The 22259-nt window shown below is 38.2% G+C and overlaps 4 protein-coding genes and 1 long non-coding RNA gene across 6 annotated transcripts; 3 read left to right on the top strand and 2 right to left on the bottom strand.

Moving 5' to 3' along the window:
- Positions 1–613: 613 nt before the first annotated feature.
- Positions 614–2442, top strand: LOC105226473 (uncharacterized). The gene is made up of 4 exons (XM_011205352.4): positions 614–1007; positions 1076–1215; positions 1271–1549; positions 1808–2442. Exons 1-4 carry the CDS (start codon positions 979–981, stop codon positions 1939–1941), a joined length of 582 nt encoding a protein of 193 aa, XP_011203654.2. The 5' UTR covers positions 614–978; the 3' UTR covers positions 1942–2442.
- Positions 2443–3740: 1298 nt separating this feature from the next.
- LOC105226472 (uncharacterized) lies at positions 3741–5504 on the top strand. The gene is made up of 3 exons (XM_011205351.4): positions 3741–3973; positions 4048–4542; positions 5217–5504. The coding sequence occupies exons 1-3, from the start codon at positions 3940–3942 to the stop codon at positions 5273–5275; spliced, it is 588 nt and encodes a 195-aa protein (XP_011203653.2). The 5' UTR covers positions 3741–3939; the 3' UTR covers positions 5276–5504.
- A 4596-nt stretch (positions 5505–10100) lies between these two features.
- Positions 10101–11313, top strand: LOC105226471 (probable serine/threonine-protein kinase fhkB). The gene is made up of 2 exons (XM_011205350.4): positions 10101–10226; positions 10613–11313. Exons 1-2 carry the CDS (start codon positions 10193–10195, stop codon positions 11182–11184), a joined length of 606 nt encoding a protein of 201 aa, XP_011203652.2. The 5' UTR covers positions 10101–10192; the 3' UTR covers positions 11185–11313.
- A 2056-nt stretch (positions 11314–13369) lies between these two features.
- Positions 13370–22060, bottom strand: LOC105226470 (uncharacterized). 2 transcript variants are annotated; one of them, XR_007422981.1, is made up of 5 exons: positions 22046–22060; positions 21724–21986; positions 20898–21083; positions 20009–20170; positions 13370–19943 (listed from the first exon to the last, which is right to left on the bottom strand). It is a non-coding gene; the product is annotated as an uncharacterized LOC105226470 (long non-coding RNA). The 2 variants fall into 2 exon arrangements; XR_852602.4 differs by having other exon boundaries at positions 13370–20170.
- LOC105226469 (uncharacterized) lies at positions 21090–21717 on the bottom strand. Its single transcript, XM_011205349.2, has one exon. The coding sequence runs from the start codon at positions 21614–21616 to the stop codon at positions 21155–21157; it is 462 nt and encodes a 153-aa protein (XP_011203651.2). The 5' UTR covers positions 21617–21717; the 3' UTR covers positions 21090–21154.
- Positions 22061–22259: the final 199 nt, after the last annotated feature.

Genomic DNA, 22259 nt, shown 5'->3' on the forward strand with positions numbered 1-22259 from the left:
ACGTCCTAATTAAAGAACTCTATGAGTGAGGCAATCGCATGATAGTCTATGCTGACGTCGTTATCCTTATGGTTACAGGAAATTTTTAAATTAACATCTAAGAGCTATCCGAAAGGTATCTCGACGTGGTATCTATCTGGACTGATAGAAACGGCTTAGTAAAACTGAAATGGTTTTATTTCAGGAGGTATAAGATCCCAGATATGTCTCTCTCCTCATTTGGTAGCTCACGCAACAACATGTAGATAAGGTGAAATACCTAGAGACCATCCTTGATAAAAAAGCTGAGGCCAAAGAGCAGGTAAGACATCGGTTGCCTAATATTGCTGTAGAGGCTGTAGAGCTATTAGTTGCTCACTTACCGAGAACAATGGGATTGGGAGAAGTCGCTGGAGAAGAGGCACAGTGAGCTTTTCTTCGGATTGGTAAAGGAGTGTCTGTTTTCACTATAATTAGCATCAAGATACTTCCTTCTCTCCAAGAAGCTGCTCATTTATTTTCATTTGATCGCCTAATTCGTTTGAAGACTTGATTTTTGAGTGGAATAAGAAAATTTTACGTTTAAGACTAGGTTTTATCAGTCTGGCATTGCAGCACAAACATTTTCTTTTATTTGAAATTTTGAATTTTATTTGAAACAATTGTTTGAAAATATCGTGATTTTTTTGTTTTACCAAAAAAGCAATTTTACCTATTGTCAGTTCCGTGGGTCAAAGATCGTTTTCTGTAAAATTTTGTGGTGGTTTTCTAGAAATTGTTGTTTTTTAAAATTGGTTGTTTTGATTGCATGAAACAAAATAAAATCCCCCTAACTATTAGCAGCTAAGGCAACCAAAATAAATAAAACGCTGCCGTGGGCAACAATCGGTGGAAAAACACTGAACCGTTGAAATAACTGTTTATTTATTATACACTTGTCGTTTCATCCAGCGAGAGTAACCACATAACGGCAACACAGTTTTGGAAATATACTTTCCAATGGATCCCGCTAAGCAACTAGGAATCGGGTGAGTAATAAAAAGTCGAAATTTCGATCAACTAAAAGGCTACTACATGTGCACCCAAAATTCGATAGGAAAGAGCAGGCGAAAATAGAGCATTTGGCGCGTCGCAATTTCCAGAAGAAATGGGCTAAGCTTGGTGATGAAAAGTTGAACAGGTTCTACAATCAAAACGAGGTCAATCAACAGCTGCAGGATATACTGAAAAACAAAGGTTTGTAAATTGCTGGCCATAAATAAATTATGTTGATCTTGTGCTCTTAATCTAGAGCTCTGCCCTTACAAATATACGGGCAATGGTGACTCATACTTCGTCTCGCCGGACATGTACAACTCATTGCTAGCGAAATGTCGTTGCGGTCGCAAGCGCAGTGAAACACACATTTTAAAATGCCTGCGAAAAGCGGAAAATCCAAACAGTCAGCGAGCAACGATGTCAGCCGATGTCAGTAATTTAGCGCAACCCCAGAGTTCTGACAATGCATGCCAACCAACGGCAGACAGAAGCAAGAGTGCAGTCAATACCTCTTTTCCAAGAACCTCAAATTGTACGTATATTTTGGTTAGGGTGTCGCTTTTCAAAACTTTCAAAATTCCAATTTTTCAAATAGATTACTGAAAAATATTGCTGATATTTTATTATTTATTATTATTTTAAGAAATTTCACCTCTAAGTTGATCCATTCAACGTCCTTTAATAGTTACGCATTGGTTATACTATATATATGAAAAGTTACAAATAGCGTTCACCCTAATATGCCAATAATTCTAACATATTTAAAAAAACACTCTTCCATATTCTGCAGCGTTAATTGGCTGGCAAAAACGTCCTTCAAGCTACAAGCAATGGGAGAATTCAATGAAACACATATCACCGATTGCTACTATGCCTCAACCACGACTGACTGCCACTTCGTATAATATTCTTCACATTGCCTAAGTGATTAACACAAGCACCCGTTATAACTACAAAAACTTAATTTTTAACTTTGAAAAAAAAATATTTTTACAACATTAAACACCTCTTTAGATCTATAAATGCAATTTTCCACATAATTCTCTTCTAGTTAATGGGAACATCTCTCTCCACAGCTCTTCAGTTGAATAAAAAATTATTAATAATCATTTTTGCATTTCATTTCAACAGTTTATCACCTTGTAATTAAAAAAAATAATCAAACATTTACGGAATTATCATCCAAAATCATATTCCTTCAATCTTTGTCTGACAAATGTACCATGTACTATATTCCATGGACGCGTGAATTCGGTTCGCTTATGTATAGCCGAGTTAACAGCAATGCGCCATTGGTTTCTCCTCTGCTTTATTTGGCGACAACTGGAGACGCCAATTTCCTACTGAATAGAGGTCTGCCTCGTCTTCTACCGGTGGATACTGAATCGAAAACTTTCAAAGCTGAAGTGTTCTCATCCAACCGGACAACATGATCTAGATTTCGCACTATATCTCTTACAGTTCATCGTTTTACCGACTGAGGTTTTCGCCGCTTAAATACCACAAAGGAACATAAATCTTCCGCAAAACCTTTACCTCGATTATTCCTAACGCCAACTTATCAGATCATGTCATTGTTCATGGGACCGCACCACATAGCAGGACGAGAATGATGGGCGATGATGATGGCTTGGAGAGGTTCTTCCCGATCTTGATGGAGCTTTGGGAGTTGCACAACGTCAGTTTAGACAGCCGTATTAGTTTTGTGGAGATACCAAATTGAAACATAGCGGCATAGAGAAAGCTTCTTTTCGTGCAGTCAAAGGCGGCTTTAAAATCGACGAAGTTTTAGAGTGTCGATGTTCTTTTCACGGTCTTTTCTAAGACCACATCCTGCAAAGAAGCTGATGCATGCACCTTGCTAGTTCTTCGCATCGGCTTTATTGTTTTCCAAGCGAATAATTACTATTCGAACCTCTTCATAGTCGGATAATGGGACATCCATTTCATCGTTATTGGACTGTGGAATCTAGTTCGCCATCTCTTGGTGTTATACATACTTTCACTGCTATTCAGCGGACTAAAGAAATGTTCTCTCCCTAAATTCAATATGTTCTGGGCATCAGCCACTAGACCAACTCTTTGAGGTCTACAGAGGAGACCGCTTTGGCACAAACTGTAAATTCCATTTTGCTATCATTCCATTCTAAGCCTCTTCACTTTATTTTCAGTCAGTGCAATACGAATTTTATCAAAATAAAATATCTCGCACCTCATTACGGCAGTTCCTTTTCTTGTAAGGAAAGAAGGAGAGAAATGTCTTGACCTTTACGATTTCCTGAGACTTCCACAAAGCTTTCAAATTGAACATCTGCCAGTTAGGTTCAGCCATTTCAGGTGTTTATCGAGACGAACGAGCAGCAATTAATTTACTATATATACCTTGCTATAAAATATGGTTTGTATATCTAATTGCTGCTTCTAATGAACTGAATTTTTACTACCAGCACCATTAAAATCGTAATAATCTTTACATTTATTAAGCTTTATATATATATATACATATACACATATGTACATATGTATAAGCTATGAATACTGAGCCAAGTTCAAGTTGAGATACTGAAATGAGATGCTGCCGGAGTTGACATGAGTGGCAGTGGGCTTTTTCATGTGGATTCACAAGTTAATACGCCTCTGATGCAAGCTTAAAAGAGAGCACGGCATATCTATTCATTCATAATGAAAAATATGGAAACGCGTATATACTCGTAATACGTCTCCTAACTTGTTTTTTTTATTTCAAGTTGGCTCGGCAGTTAAATCTCGCTCGAGTGTCTTTTCAGGTTGCTCTTTCAACTCGCTGAGCAAAATGTTACTTATACACAGTGGAGCACTGAGCAGCAAAGCAGTCGGCCAAGGCATATGGACGTGTGAAGACTTGGAGACAACCTGGAATTATTATAATTGAGCTAAAACAAAATGTTGTTTACAAATAGTTGTTGTCTTTACTCAGGTTTGTGGTGAATCATGAAATAAAACCAAATATTTAGTTATTGAATTGTGAAATCTGCCCTTATTATCATGCAGTGGTGTTAATGTTAGCCGTCCCAGCGTACAGCGCGCCAACTGAGCAGCGCAGTGTGGCAGCCAGCAACAAACAACGGGCGAGGCGTCAAATTTTTTCTGACTTCGGTGGCGACAATCCTTTCTTCACACCAGTGGACTTTAATTTTGGACCGAACCCTTTACCGCGCCCACAGTGGGGACGCCCCGGTCCGGGCGAACCGCTGATATTTAGCAATGATAGGAGACAAGCATCCACCAGCACAACAACTACTACACCATCACCATCTAACGGTCAACAAGCAAACGCCAATGCTGCGCCAAATATCGTTTTCATTAACAATCAACCCATTGTTGCAACCATAGCACCGTTTACGGCGCCGACGACGGCTTCGCCTCAATTCCTGAATTGTTTTGGCAGCTGCCCCACCACCTCCGAGTACAATCCGGTGTGTGCGAGCAATCAGCAGCAATATCAGAATCCGCAGAAGTTCGACTGTGCGCGACAGTGCGGTGCAGGTGAGTAAGCCTCGGCGATCTCTGTATGTGTGCGTGTACGCCTAAATTACGCACTTTTTGCAATGCATGCATGGTTATGTGTAATTATATTTAAATAAGTGAACAAGATCTTCTTCACTGCATATACTTATATGTAACGGTACACACACATAGACAACCGCAAATAAGCATATCTCATCAACCGAACCTGTTGTGCGAACCTGCTGCTGCCTTACCTTGAGCATTCTTGTCTGTTGTCATTGAGATTGTACTTTAAGCCACACCATCACTTCGCACGCTGCACTTTCGCATAAAGGCCTCCAAGCCACGCATGGGTTCAAGTCACGTCCGTTGTTTTTTATGCATTTTGTTTATGTGTTTAGCGCGTGACTACCGCGTGTTCTCTCAGGGATTCCAAGTCGATCAAAGCATTATTTGAAACACTAATACACGTTTTTACCAATGGCGGTCTAACTTAGACAGGCAGCGCTATGAAAATGGATACAAAATCGGGGCGCCTGATAACTTGTAGAACGCTTGACTTGTCATATAGCGCTAAGAAGGAACAGAAGCTCAGAACAGTTTACTATCAATCAAATTATCAAATCATTCTTTGACTCATACAAATATACAGCAAACTTACCAATAATACCAACAGTTATCAATAATCTCATAACTGTTTTTAATCTCTGCAGATATCCAGATTGTGCGTCGCGGCGCCTGCGAAGGTCTCTTTCCAATGCAACGCGGGTAACTACAATGCAATACAATGAGGATACCTGGGCACAAATGTATATGTATTCATATGATGTGTATATTTCTATGCTACTTTGGGAGCTACCGAACTGATTTGCGTACAATTTCCCTCTCTAACTGTTTACAGAGTGATAGCTATTTAGTTTATAATAATTTGTTTTAAATATTCAGTGTTCTTGTTATATCGCCAATAGTCAATAAATATGGTGATACCTGTTTTTTATATATGTTTTTGTTTTTTGTGTCGAAAAGTAAACTTCTATTTGAATTTTCAGTTAAATGTTTTCAAAATTAAACTGGTTTGCTATTCACGAATATAAGGTAAGAAGCTTGAGAATATAAAAAGAGACACTGATGAAAGAAAGCGCATATACAAGTATGTGGGTACAATGTTTCAGCTAAATGTGCTATGGAAATCTCCTCAGAGGGGTTGAGATTAGGTCCTTTGTGCCACCAGATGGAGTTCCGTTGCGAAGTCAATGAGGAGTAGTTACGAAAACTTCAACAGTCTTTGTGGTCTTACTAACAATACATACCTCTTTTAACGCCTCACACCGCCTGGCCACCAAATGCTTAAAGCATTGCAGAACACGTAAACAAGATATGATCCAGTGTTTTTTTGACATTTCTTGCAGTCTCCTCGATCTATCAAACTCATTCTGCAGACACTGGTGTTACCAGGCTGTGACCAGTGAGTATTCTAATCATGTGCCTACAGCCCAATCTATCGAATGCCATTTGGTACTTCGTATAATTATATATTCCCGACACAGAATTTTCACAGTTTTGTACCTGACATGTTTTTTTTTTGCCATGTGGCAGGGCAATGCACGGGTTTTCCGATGTTGATCACATACGCCACTCTTGGCTAACCCGTCCAATATCTCTTTGCTCTCGCCGCCTTTGGATCCTGGCGCCCAGTAGAAGTGAAGTCGCTTGGGTTTTTGGTGACACTCTCCATTGCTACCCTTTTTTCCGAGACACTTCAGGCCGTTATTTGCTAATGTTTTTTAGCTGAAGGTTCTGTGATATGTAACTCAATTAAATGCTTTTTCTAGTATTAAGTTGATGAATGAAGAAATCTATGCATATATTTTGGGATCATCAAATTCCGGGAAAAACGTCAGTCAACATTTTGTTGTAACACTCGCTATTGTAACGACATTTCCTGCCACATTTCAAAAGAAACAAGGACCGATTATGCCGCCATACCACAATCTCCATTATAACGGTAAATTGTTGAGGATGCAATTGTTTTTCCTGAGCCACACGAGGATTTGTCTTACCCCGATAGGAACAACTTTGTTTGCTGACGAAGCCATTAAGCCAGAAATGAGCTTCAACTGAGAGAATGTTTTTTCGTTGAACGTAAGTTTTTCCAAGAACTCGAATTTGCGTAATAATCTTGATCAATTTCCAAGCGGTCTAACAAAGTGAAACGTGACATGCTGAAATGGAAAACCTTATTGAGACCACTGACAAAGTTTAACACAAATAGTAAACAAACATGGCGTTAGGAGCTTTCAAAAGCACATCCTAATTGGTAGACGCAGTACGTATAAAAGTATGTATACAAATTAAGTCAACCGGAAGTGCGAATATTATAATATACACTCAGTCCTTTTTTTACGCGATTATTGGTTCTGCCACTAATCGCGTAAAAAAAAATCGCGTAAAAATGGTTAGTTTTCCTATATTAACTGACGAATTGGTTCCGAATATAAAAAATATCGCGTATAACAAAATATGCGCGCAAAAAAATATTCAAAAACAATACAATCAGTTTCAAATTTCATACATATGATTTATTCATTCATAACAAAATAAAAAATACAAAACAAAAACCATATATAAAAGAGAAGGAAATAGAAAATAGGTAGATTTATTGAAAAAAAAAACCGTTGAATGCTGTTCAATCACTGTCATTATCCGTAGTGGAAATTATTCTTAGCCGCTTATTTTGATGGCCGGCGCTGATATATGAATAGTATGAACTATGGATTGATGTTCTGATTGACTAAGCATCTCCGACTGACAAAATTAACTGAATTTATGGTGCAATTCAGTTAATTTTGTTTGAATGCTTCTTTTTGGACCCAATAAATTCCGATGTAGTTCTTTATATCTTAAAATACAGAGACTCAATTCTTTTTGAAAAATTCGTGCACGTTCGGCATCAGTATCATTTGCTACAAAATAATTTTCCTATTCTGCTGCAAGTTTAAAACCTTGCTTAATCGTCTCTGCTTTAATTGGATGATCGTCTATCTCGGTGTCAATATCCAATATCCACACACTATTAGGGTGCGCCGACATATTCAAAAATTATATTATTATTATTATTATTATTATTATTAATTGAATACAATTACAATTAATATATATATATAGCACTAGCGGTTAAGCCATCAGCTTTACGTTATTATGGTTTTGATAATAGTAAAACATTTATATTTCAAAGTACAAACTCATTTTGCTTATAATGTATATAAATCTCTTTATGTTTTCTTCGTTTACTTCTGAAAGAAGTTCTTCTATTGTGCGGTTTGTTGTAGATTGTCTTATTGAGTTAACTGCAGTACAGCTTGAGACGATATGTTTGATAGAAAGTATCCCATCGTTGCAGAATTGACGAGTTTGTGGGCTGCCTCTTTGAAAAAGGAACTTGTGCGTTAACCGTGTGTGCCCTAGGCGAAAGCGAGTGTATATTATAATGTTTCGTCTTGAAATTGTTGTTGGGAATATCTGCGATATGTTCATCTAGGCGAAGTAATGCGTTGGTAGTGTTGTTTCCAGGTATGAAAGCGGTTTGGTTGCTCGAAAGTAGCTTGTTTGTGTGAAGGTACAACATAAGCCTCCTAGATATCATTTTTTCTAAGACTTTTGATAGTGCAATTCGTCCATGGAAATTATTTTCTACAAAGCGCCTTTTCGCAGTTTTAAAATACAATTTTTATTAAACGAACTGAACTATAAAACTATCTAATTCTTCTTTGGAGAATGGAGCCATATGTAGAAGTACACGCAAGTGAGGAAAGTCCTCTGAGCGCCATTCACCTCAGAGTGGTCAGAAATGATTATTTTACAAATGGCTCAAGCAGCCCTTGACTTCCAGTCTTAGACCAAGTAACCTCTGGGGGCCCAAAAACAACCGTTTAAAGGCGAGCTAAAGTAAGAAGACGAATCATCTCTCCCCACGATGTGTGCTGGATTTGAGACCTGCTACGTAAAAAAAACCCCAATGAGAAGGCTATAACCGCGTAAGCTATGTCTACACCAATAAAGAAGAAGAATACTTCTTTAAGAATCAAAGTAACTTAATTATGTGTCCACGCAAAATGCTAATAGCACGCAATTTTACTTCCTGAACTAAAGTAACATACCATTTTTCTTCTCTTGTGGGGTTAAGCGCGTCGAGAGGTAGACTTTGATCAGCATTGGAACTACCCGTGATTTTCGTTCAGCAAAGTCATGCGAATCCGTAGTTTCTCTGTTATTTCTTGACGATTGTTTTTTTTTTCGATATGAGATTGTGAACAACTGGCCTCACTATCTTGTGCGGAAGATATATAATGCGTATTATTAAGAAATATACCCGTAATGAAGACGTAATATTAAGAACTATATCCGTAATAAAGGCAATTTTTAAACAAATACAATTTTATAGTTACTTGGATTATAGAAACGTTCGTTATATAATGGCAAGCTTAAATACTTAAATTTGTTTTCGCCCATCAGAAGCAAAATCCCCGAGTCTTATCACACATGCTTCCTCAAATATGGGCATACATATGTATATACAGTCATAGGATTTGAATTTATTTGAAAAGCTCTAATAATCGCCTGGGGAATTATTATAAAATAAACAATAATAATTCCATCGCGTACAAATATTGGAAGAGATAAGAGATTAATGCCAAAATCTAAAAGCATACATAAACATTTAGCGAGATACGAAAGCGTACACGCTGCGCAAACAAAAAATCCGCTGAAAGCAATTCAAAATGATTAAAAGTTAAAATTAAAAAAATGTATTTCCAATATTCGCTAGATTCTATAACTACTGCTGGATTGTATAAAAAAAGAAAGGCTTGGTGACTTTTTAAAATTTTTCTAAATTGAAAAAAAAAGCAAAATTATAGACCAAAATGACATTTGCACTCCCTTCTTAGATTAATTTATTATTGTTCCTGAAGAAGAAATTTCACTGCAACTTCAAAAAATAACAAGATAAATAAATATACAAGTAAGTACATACATACGTAATTAAGTAAATAAGTGTGCTAAGAACGCCAATGACAACGTAATAGATAAGGAGCCGACTTGTATTACCCTGGTGGAAAACTTTATGGACAAATCGCCCCGCTACTTTTTCCAGGTTCTTTCACTCATGGGTCATGAAGGAGCCCGTAAACCCGCTCTTCTGATTTTCAGTAAACAGATGCTCACAAAGCGTTGAATAGTGTTAACTACATATGAACTGTGAGAACTTCCCAAAAATCCAACGTCGGAACAGTCGATGCCAGCGATAGTTTTTTGGTTCAAACAGAGATCATGTGACAGCTTTCACATTGGACGACTGCCTGATGGCACGTTCCTTAACCATAGTTGCAACCAGCAAGCTCGAGATTTAAATGTACACTGAAAACCGCGACTCGTGGACTAATGTAATTTGCGATTTTCATGCTTTTCCGAAAGAATTTGAATACTGACAGCTTGGAAGCTTGAAAATTCATGATCGCGATGCTAAAATAGTAGATTTCCCTATCGGGTAGTTGCTTATCTATGGATTCAGGCATTTGCGTATATTTGCAATCTAAAAATCATTATAATTAAAAAGCGCTGATTTGAGCACAAATATTTTAGTAGTTATCAGCATCCCAAGCTGGTTGCTTTCTTAAAAAATTAATTCAAGATGAAGATTTCAAACGAATTTAAAGTTATAGTGGGTACGTGTTATAAACTATATAAATATACAGCCTTGTATACTGTATTAGGGGAGTTTTGGAAATGAGTTGCATTTGTGTAATAATGGTAATACCAATCGTAGCCTGATTTCCATCCAGAGGTGCCAAAAACAGGTTGGAGCATATCTGCTTTCTTATTTTTGGAAAATCTTTGACTCAGGCCAAATTCCTCGCTTCCGGGCTAACTAGTGTTCTAAAATAAAAAAGGAAATCACTCTAAAAATGTTTAAAGATATTCTTGAAATGTTCTCATAAGAAAATATTCCTTCAAAAAGCGAATATTAACAGTACGCCTCAGTAGTCTTGTTACAGTGTGAGCCCAATTGGTTTTAGCGATTTATAACGTGACACCTTTCTATACATTGCAGCATTTTTCTGCGTTTGTTTGATTTACCACATAGACGGTCTGCCACAACCGCGGTACGGTTCGCATCATCATCATCACAATTCCACGGCGGGGAATAGCGGACGGCATAATGCAACACATCACCGTCCTAATAACTGGCAATCACATCACCGACCCAATCAGACGGTTGATCACCAAAATCACACCAATCCTAATTACTGGCATCCACATCACCGACCAGGAAGACCATGGCATAATCATCATTCACATCGAAGAAACTGGACGCAAAATATCCCAATCAGCACGCAACCAATTAACAACGACGGTGGTGGACAATTTGCTCCCACCAATTCCGTTTGGGTGGCGCCAAGCAACTCAGCAAACTCTACAAATTGGAAAGGCGGTGTAAGCAACATTAACCCTAACAGAGGTTTCCTGCCACAGGTGAATAATGGATCCAATTCAGATCCCATTTGGCATCTAGGTGTCGCTATTGCGTCCAATTTAGGTCCACAACCGTTAGCTGGTAGTGCCTCTGGACACAAAAATACAACAAATACTGGTTGGAATATCCCGAGTGGACAGCTTAATTGAACTTATAGCGCACATCCTTACAGAAAACTATTTGTTTGAAATAATTTACTTTGAAATACTTATATTACTTTGAAATAATTTCCAATTGAGATAAGTTCCTACCAATAAAAAACTAAAATTGTATTACCAGCACACAATTTTCTTATTAGCGGTTTCCAACTATAGGGGATGTTCGAGTCTCAATCACTTCGGCAGTATAGCAAGGCATCAGCTGGCTCGAACATCCCCATACTGTCTTCCGTAGCCCTCAACACAACAGTACTGTTACAGAGTCAAACAAATAAATAAAACTACAGTCCAGTAGCCTTACACAGTTGGTGTGTTCATAGACAAATTTCAAACTATTGGACACAGATTTCCTTCACAGCTCTCGGCATAAATATCTCAACCTATACTTAATTAGATCCGTCAAGTTCTGTATACTTACTGAAGCCAAGCTGTATGTCGTTGGTGATGCTTTAACGTTTACCTAGTCCACGTTAGAACAGTAAGGATTAGACAAGTTGTCGTCGAGGTCATCTAATGGTAGACCCAGGAAACGTTTTGCTTCGACGAGGCTGTAACACTGAGGGAAGGGTGTCAGCTTTGGAGGGTTAGCCGGGCATGCAAATAAGTGGTCATGCGGTACACGCTGGACATATGTTTGATATCTCAAGGCCAATTCGGGATAAGTAGGAGTTTAATCTGCTACAGTATCCAGAACGAAGCTGCGCAAGCATCACTCTCGATTCTCGTGGCAACTCGAACTCTTCGTCTGAAATGGGTGATGGTTTGACTGCAAATACGCCTTTCAAGGAAAGGAAGTTGGTGAAGGTGTTAATGGCTCCACTGTGAAGGGCGGTCAGCCTGAAGTTTGTTGCGCTCAAATTCTGGTCGGTGGATTATTTTATGCAGACGGCGTAGTTGAGAGATCTCTTGATGCTCCTAGGAGACCATTCTGCTATAACCAGGTGACTGCAAGGATGATTTCTGCGAAAGCACCTTTTGGGCGGAACTCCGCGATTTTTACAGCAGCGCTCAAGCGAACAGTAATAGCTAAGATCACCTTGCGAAGTTGACGTTCGCCAACGATAATGTCCGTAGAGATGGGTAGAGGGGTGAGGTGCTCTCGGTAAATTCTGTGAAGCCAATCCAGTGGGCTTTATTAAAGTTATCGAAGGTGTGGTTGTCAAAGAAATAAACTAGGGAAGTTTTTCGATCGAGATAATCCTGGGCAGATGTTCCAAAGCGAGAGTTAGCATATGTCGTCAAGTTATGCTATTTATCAGACCACCACTAGCAATAACAAAATCTGGCGAGCTATTAAGTCGGTATTCAGCACGAAGTAGCGCACCTATGTTCGAGCATGTAACTGAGGATAGCTGTACGCTAACCTTCTAGGGTACTATTTCTGCGGCCGGTGTCGCCATCGATAAGACGATGTCACACAGTGTGCAGTATGAAGGCTATCTCTCCACCATTGTCCCTTTAGCGAGATATGTAGAAACCTGCACAAGTCTGAAGATCTGAACGGCTGTTTAACTTAGTTTATTGGACTGCACCTATCGATCTTGCTCCGGAGTCCGTTGCAGTTGAATTGCAAAATCCGAGTTCGTCGTGAGTGGTCAGAATGGGAGTCATTCTACCTGTTTAAACTTCTATGGACCGTAGAGGTCCCTTATTGGTCACTCGCGTGGAATGGCGGTGCAGTGCACGAAATTGGTAAAGGTTACAAAGCCGTAGAGGCTAGGTTCCCTGTAATGTGATGGCATTAGGTCACGTAACTCGCGACCCAATCCGTGTCTTACTATCTGAACAGGTCTTAAAATGGCTCCATCCATTGCATGTGTTACACGTAACCAAAGTGGTCTACCAGCGCAGAAGCAGAAAAATTCCTCAAGGCTCAATGCCGGCACGAGTCTGGAGGATACGAAGCAACACTTTTACAGGGCGTTGCTTCAATGCTGACAATCTTACTCTAGAACTTACTGACCTCCGGAAGTACGGCCCTTGGCCGGATAAAACCCGGGTCAATTCCGGTAAAACAGGGCCGGCTGTGGTGGAAATTGAATTTAAATAGCTCATACCTGAAAAACATCTCACCCGAAATTTTTTCCGCTAATTAAAACAAAAGATTTATTTATAAATTGGAATCAGGTCCTATTTATTGTGGATATTGTTTATTCATATTCAAAACATTTACAAGTCCTTTTTTTCAAAAAACATTACACATTTATTCATAAATAAAAACAAACACAAATTCAAATTCAAATATAAATGGTCCTGCCTATAATTCTACACAATTTGCTTAAATGGTGCTTAAAATGGCGGTCCCCTCAAAAATCTTATGAAGCATAGTGGAATGTACGGAATACATTCTCAAATGCGGAATTTCGATTTTGTATAGCCAAAAAACCTTCAGTTGCTCTCTTAATCAGTGTACGGATTTTTATGAATGAGTGGAGTTTTGTTGACTCATATATTCCATGTACAGAAAAGCTTCGTTAAAGGGAACCATAATGCAAAAGGAGCGGATCAAATGAAGATAACAGACAGGACGAAAGTACAATAAGTACGTTGATATTTCCATCGATGAATTTCCCACGCCGTAGTAAAGTATCCCTCGCCGCCGTCAAATCTTGGTTCCCACGCTGCAGTCTCAACTTTGTATCCCACGCCGCCGTCATAACTTGGTATCCCTCGCTGCCGTCACAACTTGGAATCCCTCGCTGCCGTCACAACTTGGGAGTCCCTCGCTGCCGTCACAACTTGGAATCCCTCGCCGCCGTCACAACTTGGAATCCCACGCCGCCGTCACAACTTGGAATCCCTCGCTGCCGTCTAAACATGTTTTCCCACGCCGCCGTCTACTCTAATTCGCCGCAAAAACCAAAACTACAACCCCTCGATGAACCGCCGAGTCCCACGATGAGGAATCCCCCGCTGCCGTCAACACTTGGAATCCCACGCCGCAGTCACAACTTGGAATCCCTCGCTGCCGTCAACACTTGGTATCCCTCGCTGCCGTCAACACTTGGTATCCCTCGCTGCCGTCAAAACTTGGTATCCCTCGCCGCCGTCAATGCTTTGGAATCCCACGCTGTCCTCAACTCTTGTTGATTACGATGTTTGTTTGCTAATTTAATTTTTGCCTTCCCAATTAAACTCAATTAAGTCGTGAAGATAAACGGAAAAACTGACGTCTCGAAAAAAGATTCATAGGTGTTTGTTTAAGGGGTTTCTAGAACTGTCTTCTCTCTGCCTCTCCCAGTTAGTGATGAAATAAGAACGATGAAGATGAATATCGGACAAAACGCTCATACTCTCAGAAGTTACGAAAAGATATGCCAGTCGTGGTAAACAAAAGATGGAGCGGTCGAACAGTATATTGCCCTCATACTTTCTGCAAAGCTACGTCACACATGCCACCGTACCAACCTCTGATGAAGCCGCAAAGTTCTAACCTTTGCAACAGAACGCACACGGACCACACATTTAATTCACACTAACCAGACCACAACCATGAAGCCAGCACTCGAATGGTATACATAAGCATGTTTGTGTATGTGTACTCAATCCTCTCTCGACGGAGTTGTACAATCCGATCGGTAACAAATGGGCGAAATTACCTTTCAGCAATTAATAGGTAATTTAATGGATTCGGCATCAACGTAGATATTATTATCTCTGCAAAACGCTTGGAAGGCAATTGCTCTGGCTATTCAGTAGACTCTGGTCGCTATTTCTGGTGGTAATGAAGGCTTGTGGTTGTGTGTTGATAAATTGTGCGTTAATACGAGCAGTGTGTGTATGCGCGCAGGCTTGCAGTTAAGTGCAATAAAAGACGCTAGATGAGGTTGCATGTGCACGTAAACATGTGACCAGGACGAACTAGATTGGACGAGATTGTGTGTAGCTCTGCCGACTTGCAAAAGTTGTGTATGCCACACAAGAACTGAAGGATGGAATTTGAATGTGAGGCGCTGTATAAAGCACTTGCAACTTATTGGTTTGATGCGAATGCGGCTTAGATGGTACGGCCGAAGAATATTAAAGAACCAATAGAATCTTCCACGCATTCCACCAAATTAGTTCGATTTCCCAAATGGAACAGCTGATCACGATGTTTTCCCTATATGAACTAAGCTTTCTATATCTTGCACTCTTTCCTGCCTTTTCTCCCTTTATCTCTGCATCTCTCTTGCAATCGGATGGATGTGTGTTGTGTAGTTAAGAATTAACCCAAAAGGATAAGACGAGATCTCTGCTCTCAAAATGATGCTCAGACTGCAAAACCCTTTGTATGACAAAATGACATCTTTCTCTCTCTCTCACGCACCGGTCACCAAGGAATGCATTGATCTTGTGGTGGAAGTATGTAGTTTTCACTGCTTTCGTGCCGTGTGCCAAGTTAATTAATAAAGGTATTAAAATTACATTCATTCAAAAATGTTACATGTCAAATTACAAGGTAAGATTTAAAAAAAAATATATATAAAGAATGAGTTTACAGAGTATCTTTCAAAAATTTTGAATATTACATTGCAAAAATATTTGCGATATTTCAGTCAAAATAAACTGTCACAATTTACATGAGATTTTTCTTCTTGGTTTACATGTGTATTAGAATATGAATTTAAATTTCTTCACATTTTTTTAATGCACTCGGCATATTAGTGGATCGACTACTTCTTCGTACAGTCGTTATAATTTACAATCAGATAAAATTATTAGATTTCTACAAACATCGTAGGTGACAAACAATTCAACTTAGATATTATAACAGAAAGTTTGATAAAATTTGATAACATTTGGTCAAGTAGAATAATGCTTGGATACAATTATCTTTTAAGGTATTTTAACAGAAAAGTAATTGTAACAAAAAACACTAATCGTGTAAACATGGATTTCATCAATTTTTATGTGTACAATTTTCATATGTCCAGGCATTATAGAATGAGCAGTTACATAATTAATATGTTAACTAGGGCTATTGTGGTTTGGATTGATAAACATCTTTAATGAGCCTTTGCGAGACCATCTGCAAACCACATTCAGTGGCTGAAATCGTTTCTTACTGTGGACTCGTTAAGTCACATGAGACCTGTAAATATATAATTTTATACTAACAGAACGAACCGTAACAAGTCTTACGCGTGTTTCTTTGATTCCCTTTAGAAACATTTCTTCGCCCACATTCGGGGACAGACTCATCAGAACTCCTTGCCATCGCTCAATGCCAGGAATTGGCCGAGCGGCGACTCGTACGGATTCGCACATTACAAAAGGAAACGGAAGACCAACGACGTTGTATTTGAGGTATTCTGAGGTACGATTTACAGCTTGTCCTTCAATTACCAGATAACGTACAATTGGAACAAGACTGTCATGATTACAATGATTAGCAGTATATATGTATGTATATGGACGGCCACTTCTAGTTGTATCGTTCGATTCCCTTTAACGATCATCTGGATGCGTACAATGCCGCCATTTGTATGTTAACAATGAATTGAATTATTTACTGCAAATAGAGTGTTTAACAAAAACGGGTAATTCAAGCAAACACCTCATTTAGTTGAAGATTTAAGTCTCGCTGATGCACTTCCTTAATAAAAAAAAAATAGGCCCGAGGAAATTCTGCAAGTTGCAACATAATGGTAAGGGGAGTGGAAGCTCGTGCCCACTATTTCGAAAATACTGATAATGGTGAAACATCTGGCCATAGTTAGTTTCTCTTACGACATTACCAAGAAGTTGGACGAAATTTCATCAAACTGCAAATAAATTTTTAATTGAAGGAAAGATTCATTTTCAAAGCACCTTCAGTTTCCTCAACTGCCTGATGAAGCAATACAGAATTGCACCACCGTAAATTGCCGTTTACTCTTGATGGGTTTCTCTAACAGGCTTTTAGTTGGCAAAGAGTCGACCGATTATTATTCACTGTAGATACATACAGGTACCGTTCAACTGTATTATATCGCTGTAATAAATAAACTATTTCGTTGTTTTTGATGCCGCGAAAATAAATTCGCAAGTAAAATCGTGTGTAGATATGTTTACATGATGTTTAAAAATCGAGACATTTTGGTTTTACCAGTTTCAAGTGGAAGATATCCACGGGAACCGTTATTTCAATTTGGATGCCCTTTCACTGCTCATAAACCGATGTTTCACATGACGGGCGTACTAATTACCGAGTGTCGTATGGCTTGATTCCCTATAGCCAGTATACAGATGAGATATACGCAGGAACAGATCAACTACGTTATATCGCTACAAATTATAATGAGAAAAGTCGTATGTTTTCGAAGAATATATATAAAATAAATTTTCCAATTTGCTAAAAAAAAAAAAATTAAATCCCCAGAAGTTGTGTAAAAAATGTCGTTGTGCCTTTCAAAGCTGGAAAATATCGAATATCTCGTGCTTTAGTTGTACAAAGATTTTCATCTAACCTCTTGCATAAAATTGGTGGTGTCTCTATCGTAAAAATTGTTTGATGCATTGCACCTGTTGTTGGCGTGATTCCCTTTTTGCCAATAACCTATTTTCATCCCTTTCATGCAAAGGCCAGGTAAGATTCTGTAAAAAAATTTGGACATATAACTGTGTCTTTGGCATACTAATTCAGAATTTATGTTTTGTAATTTTACTGTCCAGATAGTAAAATTAAATGCAGATAATGTTTCTTCTTCTGTGTAAGCAAGATGTAGGATCCAATCCTTAGAACATCGAGTTTGTGAAATCTATAAGAAATGCATTAATATATGGCAAGGAAACAGTTTCTTACTGTTGCATGGTGAATAGTTGCTGTTTGTGACTCCGTCGGAAATTTTTAAGGTCTAAATCTGTTAAGCTGCTTTAGAAAAACTTCCTAGTAAGCTACACACGGGCACACGCAGGCACCGATCAACTGCGACGTACCGCTGTAAAATATGGAAATTTCTTCTCTATCGCGTGGTTTATGGTATAACAGTCATAATATAAACAATCGGCAATTGATTATTAAGTACTTATTAAGGTTGGGTAAGTAAACCTTTCGTTTTGGTTATCCAATTTAACGGACCGAAATCTTGGCATTCAACCAGATATAGTAGATATCTCGTCCCTCCAACGCTCTTCGTGCAATAACTGTGAAATAACATTACTACAGGTATATAAATCAACCTAACCTTCGTTGACAACTCCTGTGTATATGGTATTGTCTTGGCATGATTCCCTTTTGCCATTTTTACATGTTTTAGCCCTTATGTTCAGAACAGTATTTAGATTTCCATGGGTTTGTAGTAGGTTGGTGATTGACAAAATAAAATGTATCCTTGCAGTGCAATTGTTTAGTTATCGTTTCCTATGAATTATGTATTAGTCAAATTTAAAATTGCAAATGTCTTACAATCGGCTTCAAGTTGAAACTCGTGCTGTTAAGTGGTGTTCTTAAGGTATTCAAAGTTTTCTCCTGGTTGTTTTTATAAAAGTCCAACTGTGCCGTAACAAAGCAGTATTACAAAAGTTGATCGTACTCTTAGTGCTTCCTATAAATTGGGTATTAGTCAAATAAAATTGCATTTGCTCTTACAATTGAATTAGATAGAAATTATGGGATGCTCTCAATGTCTCTAAGGTGATGACAATTTCGTTAAGCTTCACAGCTGTTTACAGAAGTTAGATGCGTACAGGCACGTTCTACTGTGACGCATTGCTAAAAGAAATACTAAAAAAAATTAGGCCGTTGAATTACCCGCTGGCAGTTCTGATGAGATTTAAGGCCTATAACTTGTCTTTGATTCCCATTATTGATGCTGTAATGGTAGAAATTAGTGCAAGATATGATGGACCTAACCTCACCACCTCGTCGCCACCATTTCAAAGGCATGGAGAGGATCTATCTGCCAAATTGACCGTATGCAATTCGCAATATTGCGCAGTATCACTGAAAAATCGAAAAGAAAACTCTAGAGGTAACTCGTTCGTTCTCTAGATGAGTAGAAAATATGTGTTTGGTATTTTCGTAATACACAAATCCCTGTGCTTTGTTTATGTATTCCTAATAGGTGCTGGTTATTTGATTTTTCCCAATCGGGGAACGTTTTCTCTCAACACATTCTCAAGACTTGGAAATTGTTGATCAGCTCTTTACCATTGGTCAACCGATACATACAGGAACCGTTCAACTGTCGTATCGCTGTAACAAAATCGTAAACAGAGGAAAAAAAAAACGAAGAACAGAAAAAAAAACGAGATGGATGTTTCGGCAGCCACTAGCCAGCAGATAAGATTCAATTTCAACATTCCGGATTCTGTAAATTAACGATAAGTGTTTAAAGAGGAAATCCATTTGGCTTACGTCATGTTGATCTTTATCAGGGAAAGGGTCACAACGTTTTACAGCCATAGGTAAAAAATAGTTTTAAGAGAGTAGAACGATGATTATTTCCGTTATCCGCTTGATATATAAAATTATTCCCCACGATGTTTTGTTGTATGATATATATGTACGTTGGTTTTAAATGCGAGCAGGCACGTTCAACTGCCTCGCATTGCTGAAATTTTAAAGCTAATTGTTCTTCGAAAATATTTGTAAATACCCTTCGCAACCATATGTTGGTTGTTTGCTATTTTGTCCCTTCATGTTCCACATATTCGTTTCTGGAAATTATGCTGTTTTGGTTAACGCACGAGTATGGCTTTCTTTTGATGTCCCGGCTGCAAACACATTTTGTTGCCCATTCTCTCAAAACGTCACCACCAATTCTTCAACATCGATGTTGGGTGTACTACGTGAGGAACAGCACGTGCAACTGATAAACAAACTACAGCAGCACATCACACCAGCACATACCGTCGCTTCCGCCACTTTCATATTCCGAATAGATCCGAATTAGCACCCACAGCAATTTGTGTAGAATTTCTATGTTCTCATTCTCATTGTTTTAGCTCACTCACTCTGTTGTTGGATCAAATACTTCCCCCGATTTATCATCTTTTATCGGCAAAAAACGAACTGTAAAACAAAATATCATTTATGGTTGTTTTTTAATGCTTCAAAAATAAATTTACACTACAAATTTTTTGTATTAATTTAAATACTTTTTTATTATATTTTTTCCAAATCAATTCTGTATAAATTTGTATAAAAAACTTGAAAAGAAATATTCTTTACATCCTTACTTTTATCTAGAAACATCACAATTGATTCAATATGAATCAGACAAACTTCTCAGGTACACCTCGTGTATTAATTGCACTAGCAGTTAACCTACGTCAACTCAAAGCAAATATGTAAAGCGTATGGTGCCATCTCTTTTGCTCATTCTATTATATTGCGAACTGTTATACATCTCATCATCTGCCATCCCTACATCATAGTGAACTGTTATACATTTAAAGTATATATTTGATTGTATATATTTATATACTTGCGTTTAAATCTTCTCGAATTTACGTATTATGTTGAAATCGCGAAATAAGCTTTTACATAACATCAAAAGGTGACTGAAATTATCGAGTAAATTAGTCATGTGTACAATACACGACACACTCCGAAGTCTTATGTATACACATCTTTCGGCATAATTGCCGAAGTCGACTTCCGAAGTGAATACAATATCGATTGTTATATACACAAAATGGCGATGGCTTTACAATTTTGCTTTGTGTTAAAATTAGATACTCATATACTATAAACATCGCAATTTATATAGTTTTGTTTAAATATTAGTTTTACGAACCGATTGAGTAATATCTGAGCTGATCATCCACACATCAGTCGTGCGTACGTAGCTCCCAAAACTCGGCTCGGGTTCGCCCAGCCCAGTCTCGTTGGCTTTGGCTTTCTCTACCAGAAAATGGTGTCATGTCAACTCACACGGTTTTCATTTTCACATTATGGAACACTTTGTACGATGCTTCATTGACTGCAAATGAAAAACTTGCTTGATAAAACTATACTACAAATACACAATTCAGACATCTGCAATTAAAACTATTAACTAACTACTGCAATACTTTGTAACACATTGCAATTATCACTTTTTACATTATATTCATTTTTAAATGCGCATTTTACATCGCAATCTTTATTAGTACTGCTACTCAGCGATCGCATAAAGGAATCCAAGTCACTAAGTTCACTTTTCCACAAATTATCCACCTTTTTCTGGCGTTCAGCTTCCTCCTCTTCAGACACCTTTCCCTTCACATAACTGCTGATGGCGTAACTACCGTCTAGTTTCGTTTGGAACTCGGCCCAACGACGAAAACGTTCTCTCTGCTTGCGACGTAATTCAGCTTCCGCACTCAAAAGAGCTGTATTCAACATCGCATTGACGCGTAAATTGCCACGCAACTTTCTTTTCATTTCTGATCGTTTGATACGGAAATTACGAACCCATCCGCAAAGCGTTGTTGGATCTTGTTCAACAAAAACATTTCCACAAGTTGTAACCATTTTGAAAAGAAATTTAATTTGCCACGACCGTTATTAACACTAGGCACTGTTTGCTCTTTTTTCTTTGTTCTGATTTTTATATATTTGCAATGCACATATACACACACCTTCAAACTTTGTTGGCCTTCAATTTTGATGACTCAGCTCACTTCTGGTACACATATAAATCAGCTTCCAATTTCCTCCTCTTGACTCGTATATTTTCACAATATAATTGCATTCAACACAACCTCTCGCCAACAACTGTGAAATTCCGTTCATTGCAGCCAGTTATTTATACTCTGGCCCTTGCTTGAACGAAGCAATTCCTCCGCTTGCACGTAAAAAGTAGTACCTATTTTAGGGTGACTTTCACACGCTCGCGGCTGACCTGAAGAACAAAAGTAAATTTATCTACAAGAACATCTTAAGGGATTAATACTACTGTACCGCAGTTGTAAATCCGTTCTTTTATATTTTCGTAATTCCCAAGTAAAAATTGCACCTGGAATTTATTTGTTATTTTATACGATTCGTTGTTTTATCGCTTTCTGGTCGTTTCCTAAAATTCGGAGAAATATCAGGAAAACGTTGAAATGTTGCCAGACGACAAGTAAAATTCATGTTTTTATTAATTACAAATTTATAAAATACTTATTAAACA

Source organism: Bactrocera dorsalis, chromosome 5 (genome assembly GCF_023373825.1).
Source record: "Bactrocera dorsalis isolate Fly_Bdor chromosome 5, ASM2337382v1, whole genome shotgun sequence".
Classification (NCBI taxonomy): Eukaryota; Metazoa; Arthropoda; class Insecta; order Diptera; family Tephritidae; genus Bactrocera; species Bactrocera dorsalis.